This window comes from Bison bison, unplaced genomic scaffold, assembly GCF_000754665.1.
Source record: "Bison bison bison isolate TAMUID 2011002044 unplaced genomic scaffold, Bison_UMD1.0 scf7180017864376, whole genome shotgun sequence".
Classification (NCBI taxonomy): domain Eukaryota; kingdom Metazoa; phylum Chordata; class Mammalia; order Artiodactyla; family Bovidae; genus Bison; species Bison bison.
In genome coordinates, this window is record NW_011494948.1 from 8510799 (window position 1) to 8520452 (window position 9654).

The window sequence follows — 9654 nt, forward strand, 5'->3', positions numbered from 1 at the left end:
TTCATTATGAAACAAATAATTTTTCTTCTAAAGATCAACACACATTATATATTCTATAAATATATATTGCATTTGACCAATCAAATCATATTTATATTGTAAGAGGTCTTCACTTGACATTGTCTACTTAAATAACAAGTGGTGGCCTTTGATGAAAAAAGTTTGTAGTTCTGGAACTCATATATATATTTCAATCTATGTGCTCAGAACTCTATCTACATTCACTAATATTCTCCTGATGCTTATAAAATTTTCTTGATTTATCCTTGGACATGTGAAAGGAGAAGTAACTTTTATATAATCAATTGTTGTGATCATAATTACAAGAGGCTCTAATGATAGTCACAAGTGATAAATTAAAAAATTAAAGCTGCCTTAGGCTAGGACAGGAGGATGGGACGATTTCTTCTAAATACATGAAAGTGGTTATCATATTCTAAATGTGTTTGGGGCTAAAGGTTTAAATAATAGAGGCATGATTCTATGAATTAAAAGTTAACTGAAAACTAGAGATGTGTCATAAAGAATACAAATCCCATGATAAGAATATCTCTGAAAATATGTGGAATGATTTGTAAAAGAATAAGTTTCTAAACCTATAAATCCTGCATAGTTTTTTAAAAAACACAAGGAACATATACATTTTTCAAACAGAACCATATTCTAGTAATTATAGCACATTTCATATTATAGCAATTTTAGAGGTGAAAAAAAGCAACATTTCAGAAAATTATGTTGAAAAGCCAATAGCTGGCAAAACCACTAATTATTATTTGGTATTTTCATAACTGTGTACAGATGTTTTTAGTTAGTTCTCACTCTTTTGTTTTGTTTTGCTTTTTTTAAACCTGGCAAAATGTAAAGTATCTTGAATAAGCTATCATCTTTATGATTTTCTCTGAACTCTGCATGTGGTGACCTTTAATATAAGCAGTCTGCCACCTTCGCCTGCAACTGGGCAGGATTTGAAAATTCCACGCGAGGCACAGATATGCATGATTAAACTAGGTGGACAGGTCTAGAACAAAAGAAGCTGACATGAGTACCTGTACAGGCTTGTTACATCTGTAAAAATTCAGATGCACATACAATGTATATTATAAATTAAGAGTAAACTCTTTCTGATTCATTATAGACTATTTTTCCATATGTAATATTTTGCACACTGTTAATTTCAAACTGCTCTGCTATCAAAACTTGAGAGCAGCAAACATATGCATCATAAAATACATTTAAATTTGGAAGTGTTTAGAATTATTTCTGTCATCCTATAACTGGAATCATGGGATGTTTTTATTTGTATGGTCCATGCTTTTGACTATGGCTAATTTGTTTATAAGCTACCATTAATCCTGGCTGTATATTTTCACAGTTTGGATAAACACTTCATTTGCATTAAATTTACAGCATTAATGAGATGTGAAATTTAAAATGCTACTTGAAACATAAATGATGTACGAAAGCAGAACCAAAAAAAGTGTTTTATCACATCTGAAATCAGTAAACTAATTTAAACCTATTAAAATAGGAATGATGCGTTGCCTGAGATTTCAGTTTCATAATTCATCTTCTTGAACCAAAAAAAAACAAAACGAGGAGTAGAACAACTAGAAACATGTAAGTGTTCAAAAACAGGAAAATAAAACACAAACTGTGAATTGTGTTGTATTTCTTCTACTCTAATGGCCTTTTAAATAGTTGGCAATTTTCATCTTGGAAAGCTATAGGCTGTTGGTAAGTTCTCAATAGCCAATAAGATTGAGAAAAATATTCTAGCTGAAACAACTGTTTTCATGGATGTTATGGATATATGCTACAGAGAGGGAAAAGGTCTTGAGCCAATTTGAGAAACCCTGCTTAGAGAGACAGGAAACAAAAGATAAATGAGAAAATAGTTTGGAAAATGAAATGATCAGTTTCTTTCTCAGAAGTCCCGTGAGCCCCATTCTAAGTCCAGATCTGAGAGACAGCATGGAGAAAGCACCAATGCGAAAGCGTGGCTACACCATCACACCTGGTGAAACTTGCCCACCTGTTGCTGATGTAGGAAGGATGGGTCTCTTGGGCTTAGTCCCACATATCGATTGGCTTGAGATGTGCCTGAGGCTGTGTAGGCTGATTAAGGAAGAACAAAAACAAAGATAAAAATTGTGAACTATCAAATGAACACCTTGTCCACGTAAAAGAAACCCAGAGAAGTGGGACTTGTAACCAAAAAAAAAAAAAAAAAGTGTATCTCTATTTCTCTTCTCTTTTGTGTGAGTGAATACCAAGTGACAGATGATAGTTGACCTCAAGTCTGGTTTATCCTTCTCCACCAAATCTATCCAGGAACCATATCCTATCCTTTGCTGTGGGCATCTCATACAAACTCTAGTTACAGTCTTGCAGGAGTACCAAAGACTGGCTAAGCAGTAGAGTCTTTTCTAGATGTAACTTTTTACTAGATATTGGGTGTCTAGCAACAGAATAATCAATGATGGTCTGTGGTTCTAAATGTAAAATCAGACTGAAAGTCTGTTAGGAAAAAGTGAAAGCTTTAAATGATGGCATTTAAGCAGATGTACTTGATGATGCAGGATGAAAAATGTCTTACTAAAAAGAAAAGTTAATATTATTAACATGAAGGAGAACTTTTATTATATTTGATAGTACATGTTTCTGGAAAAAAAAAAAAAGATTTCTTTTCCAGAAGTACAAAAAGTCAATCTTTTGTGATTGATCCAGGGAGGGAGTTGACAGCCCCTTTTAAACACTTGGCCACCAGGTAGTAAGTGGGTAAGGTGAATACTCCTTAAATTATTATGGTCTCACCTTGCACGTACTTTTCATTGAGGTACTTTTTGATGCAGAGTGAATTTTGCAAAGAAAATGTCTCCCTAGTCCTAAAGACTTTGGCTTCTTTTCACAAGGAAAGGACTGATGCATCTTCCAAGCACTAAGCAACCCCATTGTTCCACGTCAGAATAAACAGGAAAACTAAATTGTCATCATTTATGTTACATTTCTAGGTCTGAAGAAAGCTAAAATATTTGGTTCAAAACCTCCAGATTGATGAGGAATCCAGACAATAATTTTTAAAAGACTTTTTAAAAACCAATATGTTAATTCTGCCATGTTCATTTGATCCAGTGAAGCTTTTTTAAGTCAGCTTTTTAAAACAGTGAAGATGCTCACAATTCACCTTTTATTTATTCCTGAATGAAGTACTCACACAATGGCAGCCATAAACAGCCAGTGGCCCCCATTCAATCTCCAGATCTCTGGAATTCAATGCACAGCACTAAAGAGCCTCACCTTCACAGAGTGGGCACCAAGTGTGTGTTATTCTTTCTTTTCAACCATGAAAAAGAGGTTTCCTTGGCCTCTGTATTTTCTTTAATTTTATTGACTTATGAATTCAATGGCTAATTTTTCATTATCAGTGGTGCCTGCGGAGTTGCAGCTACAATTTTGTTTATAGGAAAGAAAAACAGCTCACTATATCACTTTTATGAAGGATGGAAAATGGACTGAGGAAGCTATCTTTATATAACCAAGATACTCCTTTTGACTATTTTATGATTTTGTAAATCAAATCCGATCCCTTTTTGATCAACCTGTATGTGAGTATAAGAAAGAGTTCATTAACAAACAGGCTGACAGTATTCCCATAAGTGAGCTGTGATCATTTCAGTTTGATTTTTCCTTGAATCTTATCTATGAATGGCAATATAAAAGTAGGTACCAGAAGTTTCTGGAAATTTTAGCTACTTAAATAAAAAATCTTTGTTTTCTACTTGCTTTTATTTAAACTTCTGACTTCGTTTGCTTAAAGATGCCAAGGCATCCACTTTTGAAATTTGGATGTAGTATTTTAGCGACTGTAATGTACATGGCTAACCTGTAGCACTAAAGGATCCTAATCTTCCTTGACTCTCATCCATTTCTGTGCATTCAGGGAAGTATTTACTAGTGTAGGTCCCTCTATCAACAAACCAGTTACTAAGCATTAATGATTATTAATGGGGATTACAAGCTTATCTGGTTTTTATTAGTCTATGGGGCCTCATGAATTTTGAGAAAGAAATGCTGAATTCACTGTACACACCAAGTATTGTCCACTTTTCTTGTAAGGTTCTTGCCAAGTCTTTCAGGGGCCACACACACAAAAAAAGAGCATCTTTCCAATGGCCAATAAAGAAAGAGCCAGTGGCTCTGAATCTCTATAATTTCACACAGAATTTTCAGAACATCGGGATTTTCCTGCTCTAACAATGCAAATAGAAGCTCTGGATTTAAGAAATAAGAATAATCAAAGAGAAGCAAGCTAATTCCTCCTGACTAGAACTTTATCCATTCCACTTTATTACCAGCCTGTGCACATCAACTCCAGTTTTAGAAAGCTGGCAGCTTGGATGATGAAGCCAATTAAAAAGCTTTGCAATAATTTCTTGTGTACTTCTGAGCACTCTGTACAAAGAAGCAAAGGAATTGCTTGGGTTACTGGTATGAGCTACTGCCAATTTAGCTACGGCTAAATCTCTGACATTTCAGATGTTCTGGCCATGCTAAAAAGCATAACGCCCGATGCACCATGATAGAGTAAATAATCAAAAAAAAAAAAAAAAAAACAGTTGCAGACAATGAAACTGCAGGTAGTTGACATGTACCTAAAACTAAGCTTTGAAATGCTTTCTACACTGAATATCGTGTGACTGTTTCTCACAATGACATAACCTACAGTGATGTAAACATGCAATTACCTTACAGAGGCACTGATTCAGTCTGCCTTGTGAAGGGGCTTGATTTCTATAGGAACGCTCCAATAACTAACATTTATCAAATCTCTCTTTGGGTGATATAAAAACCTTGTACACTGTTATGTCATTTAGTGCATTTTCAATGTATATCTTGAACAAGCAGGCGTGACTTACTATTTTTGTTATAGCTATTTACTCAAACAAATAAGCTTCTCCCTTTTCAAATACGGAGTGAAATTTGATAAGAGAGAGCATATGAGAGCCAGGCTACATCATGCCTGCTAGTTCCACATAAATGAGAAATCTCCATCTGGTTGAGTAGCTGGAAAAGTTGCCGTGTTTTCCACCTTGGATCAGATATCCAGTGGTGCCTTCGATGGACATTTCTCATTTCCTACAGAAATACTTACTGGTCGCTGTAGGTGAAGCTGCCTCACCTTCAGTGGATGTAGTGATGGGTTTAGTATCTGTCATGGTCAGGGTCACAGGTCGCACTGCACTGGGATGGGGAGAGGGTGCCAAGACAGGAGTGAAATGGCCAGGCACTTTCCCTACCACTTGACCACTGCTGTTAGGCTACAAAACAAAAACAGAATGCCGGGTGAAGCAATCCAAAAGGCAGTTATCTCGTCCAACAACTCCACCCAGCACACTCGACTGAGTGGACCCTGCGCGCTATGTGAAACCACCACACAAGCCCTCTCAGATCTGAGTTGAGAGGCTCATCAATGGTTAGTCCTAAGAAGCAGCAGCAGCATTTAAAAGAAAGTCTTCAGCTACAAGGCACTTTATATAGGTTTAGTCATTTCTACAACACCCTGAGAACCAGGCAGAACTGAGCCTTCCATAGAGTAGGACAGAAAACTCAAGTGGAGACTTTGATGCTGAGCCTGAGGCTAAAACAGAAGTCCTTAGTGATTTCCTGGAGAAGGAAATGGCAACCCACTTCAGTATTCTTGGCTGGAAAATTCCACTGACAGAGCAATCTGCCAGGATGCAGTCCATGGGGTCTCAAGAGTCAGACATGACTTGGTGGCTACACCACCAAGCTATATGCTAGCTTGGGCTCATCACTGAGCTAGTAAGAATTAGAAGCAGCGTTTCTCCTTCTTTCCTGCTCTTCATGTGCTACAATGAGTCAATTTTGGCTCTCAGAACACAGTGTTTACCACCATAATGATATCACTGAGACAACAAAGACAAGAATTTCTAGGAGACCAAACACACTGAACTTAACGATTATCATCATTTATAGTCAAGGCCCATTCTTCAGCACACAAAAATTTTAGCCCTTGCTCACACACAGGTGCACTCATACACACACATCAAGCAACTCTGATTCTAGGGTCTCCACTCAACTTGGGATGGTTTACTTATATAAACAGGTAGAAAGATATTTAAAACCTTTAAAATTTCAGGGTCTATATAATGATATAAAGAGCTGAACTAGGTCTGACCATACACGTATAAATAAAAGATTTCCAATGTAAATTAAAATGTGCTGAAGTGAAGCAGAGGGCAGTCAAATATACTCTGATCTTTGAATTCTTACTCTTCCATTGCCAGACCTAGAGAGTTGCATAAAACATTGATTGTTGACATTTGTGCGAGTTAACTGAGAAAATCCCTGGGCAATGATAGAAAAGATATTATTATCTGCGTTTTAGCCCCAGTACAAAAATAGTGTCCATTCTAAGGGCACACTGTTTGAAAGAAATACTGGAATGTATTTTTCTAGACAGAATGCTATTCTTAATTGCATTCATGTTGGAATTCTCCTCTACATAATGTACATAACAACTTGCTATGAGGGTATTCTCCACAAATATTTAGTTTTCATAATCTGTACCACTTTTAAAGGCAAAGAAAGCAATAAAGCAGAATATTTATCTAAACGCCTGCATATAAATTACAAGTCAATGATTCTTTAAAGAAAAAGATGAACAGCTGAGAACACTTAACTATCAGAACTTAGAGATATGAACTAAATCTTGGTTGGGTGCCTCAGAGGCCACAGGACTTACTCTATAAAGAATGAACTTTTGAATATCCTGACTATTCCTCATGAATAAATTAAGTATTTAACTGAAGTCAGGAAAACTGACCCGATTTTCCCCTCTGTGAAAACCTAGGAAAGAATTATATATTTAGACTAATTTTATTTAAAATATTCCATTAAATAGCATGGCTGTCTCACTCTACCCAGTGCAGCAGCAATGCAATTAATCTCCAAATTGCCGCGGGGAGGACAAGGCTTCTGAGTTGCTCGACTTAACAAGCAAAATCAGGGCAGCCTTGGAGGATACTGGGAAGGAACAGTCAACTGGCAACTTGTTGACTACAGGTCAGCAAGTACTCATTTCCTGCCTGCCCCCATTTTTATTTTTTTTTTTTTTTTTTTTTTCTCGAGGGCCAAGGCAATGGTGGAGAGCTTCTTGATGCTGTTGAGGCGAAGCTGAACAACCTCGTTGCGGAGCTCGTCTATGAGCACCGCGATGGGGTAGAGCGAGTCGTCGCCATCGGCCGCCGCCATCTTGGGCCCGTCCCGTTCCTCTGCCCCCCATTTTTAGAGCCAAAAGGGTGAATATCAAGAGTCCTATTTGGAAGTGCAAATGAACTGGTTTTGAGTTGGAGTTAAACATAAAAGCAGGTATAATGTTGCTGCAAAAACAACTCCACCATTTATAATAAAAGGCCTACTTTTTTTCCTTTCAAAGTGAACAAGTAATTTGTTTCTAGAGCAGGTCATCAACTTCTGGTTATGTGATCATTGCCAAAAACTGCTTTGTATATCTCCCCCAAGAAAGAAGAGTGATCTTGCTGTATCATTGGTGGTACATTCGATGGTAAAAAGCCTTTCTCTATATTATCTTCACCAAAACAGTTTGACAGTACCTACCTGAGAGCACAGAACAGAAAAATGACAAAAATTGCTAAGAAAATGCTGCCACCAAATATGATATTACTTTTCCCACCCTGCATGCTTCGTCTACTGGAATTGAACTGACATAAACCAACAAACAGATGTTTCTTTCATTTGAAAAAAAGTAAAAGTGACAAAGGAAGAATTTCCAAGCCAAAGCAGACAACTTTTCTGAAACTCAGGGTCAGAAGAATGGAAGGGTTATTTCTTTTTCAGTTTTCTACTGGTTCAAACAGATGAAGCCACATTATCAAGCTTCTCTTTTAAGGTTGTTAATAGATGAACTTTTATATTGTAGATATGAAAAGAGAGACAACTTATCTGCAGATGAACAGCATTAGGAAAGGATTATCCTACTTAGTACATTGCTCCTATTATACAAAATTCTGAGAGGGATTTTTTTTTTCAATTGAGATGAGAGTAAGATGCTTCTCAGAAGCTGGGTCTTTACCTTGAAAATATGAAGAAAAACTGAGAACAATATAGGCCGATTATCACCTAATATGCCCCCTTAACTTATAAAGAAAGTGAAATATACGTAAAACAAGCAATGAATAATTAAAGAAATGCAGAACACTAAAGGCCTGATTTTAATTTGCATAATTTTTCCCCTAACAGTGCCTAATTAAGACATCAGTTAAAAAAAAATCCAATGGAACTCTAAGATTTTCCACACTGAATTAACGTTAAGGACTTTTAATGGATGTCTTAATTAGACTTTGTTATTCATGGAAATTCTACACAAATTAAAATCAGACCTTGTGTGCACTGTTCCCAGCTGAATCTAGCAAAATGCTCTATGGAACTGAGACTTCTGCATCTATGCTCTGACAGCAAATTTTATTTCTAAATTGATATACCAAGATCCTGTTTTACTTAATAATAATTATTATAGCCATTAAAAGTGCTATACCATTTGAACATTTTCTTCTGAAACACAAATCATTTAACTTTAAATTCAAAATTCAAGAATGCTATACTTAGTATTACTAGTCAATGGAGGAACAAGTACAAGTAATTTAATTTTAACTAACCAAAACAGTGCTGAATATGCTATTAAAAAAAAATTCAGAAGGGACCATTTTGCTCCACTTTAACAATTAACACCAAAGGGATTTTTTTTTTCAGATCTTTCTTTTTTAAGTCCCAATTAATATGCACACGCTATTTGCTGGCATTTTAGTAAATGAAAAGCATTAATGACAGAACACTTACGAAAATCCCTCAGAGCATTAAAAATGGTGGTTGGAAGTAGATAGGAGTCTTGGAGGTAAAATAGCAAAGCCAAATACCAAACCCTAAGATTGAAATTACATTACAGACTTTGGATATGATGATGATTGATAGGCCAGGTTTGGTACACTGTCTACTTGATAACGAAAAATCCTCTTGTACCAAATCCCCATGATGCGACCTCTCCATAGGAGAAATCATATATTGAGGAAGTGAAGAAGGCACAGAGCTATGCCATTTATACAAAGAATCCTTAAAGCCACTGCACACTGTTTACCATTAAAAAAAAAATAAAAGACACTTCTGGTAATGTCACTCATTATGAAACACAGTCATGTCTGTGCAAAGAATATTCAGGTAGTCATCAAACACTGAAAATGTTTACATTACCAAAGCTTATTTTAATACCTAATAGTTGGTCTATAAATACAACTGTAAGGTCTTTTGCCTGTGTTTATTTTAGCTCATACTTCGCTCCTGCCTGAAATGAGCACTCTGTGTCAAACCAGGTATTTCAGAGGTGTGAACTCCAGCTCAGGACATTTTTGTCAATGGACTTTCGGCCTTAATTTTCTCTTTATCCAATGGAAATCCTAAAACATCAGACCAAGAACATCTTCACAAATGTTCCCCTTTGGGGCAACAAACTTCCTACCTGTCATTCAGCCACCTTTCAATAAAAACCTAGTGAGTCACCAAGAAACTTTCTGAAGATGGATTTCAAAAGCTTGCTGTTCTGCCAGACACACTGTCTGA

The 9654-nt window shown here is 36.3% G+C and overlaps 1 protein-coding gene across 9 annotated transcripts in view; it reads right to left on the reverse strand.

Moving 5' to 3' along the window:
• Window positions 1-9654, reverse strand: part of NFIB (nuclear factor I/B) — a 257564-nt gene that overhangs the window by 28218 nt on the left and 219692 nt on the right. For 3 of the 9 annotated variants that reach the window (XM_010857013.1, XM_010857015.1, XM_010857012.1), the window contains exons 9-10: window positions 5153-5318; window positions 2033-2115 (exon numbers count right to left, since the gene is read on the reverse strand). The exons of 2 other annotated variants lie outside the window; for them this stretch is intronic. In XM_010857013.1, coding sequence (XP_010855315.1) covers window positions 2033-2115; window positions 5153-5318 — 249 coding nt within the window. The remainder of the gene's footprint in view (window positions 1-2032; window positions 2116-5152; window positions 5319-9654) is intronic. 4 more of the 9 variants (XM_010857019.1, XM_010857018.1, XM_010857014.1 and 1 more) reach the window with 3 other exon arrangements.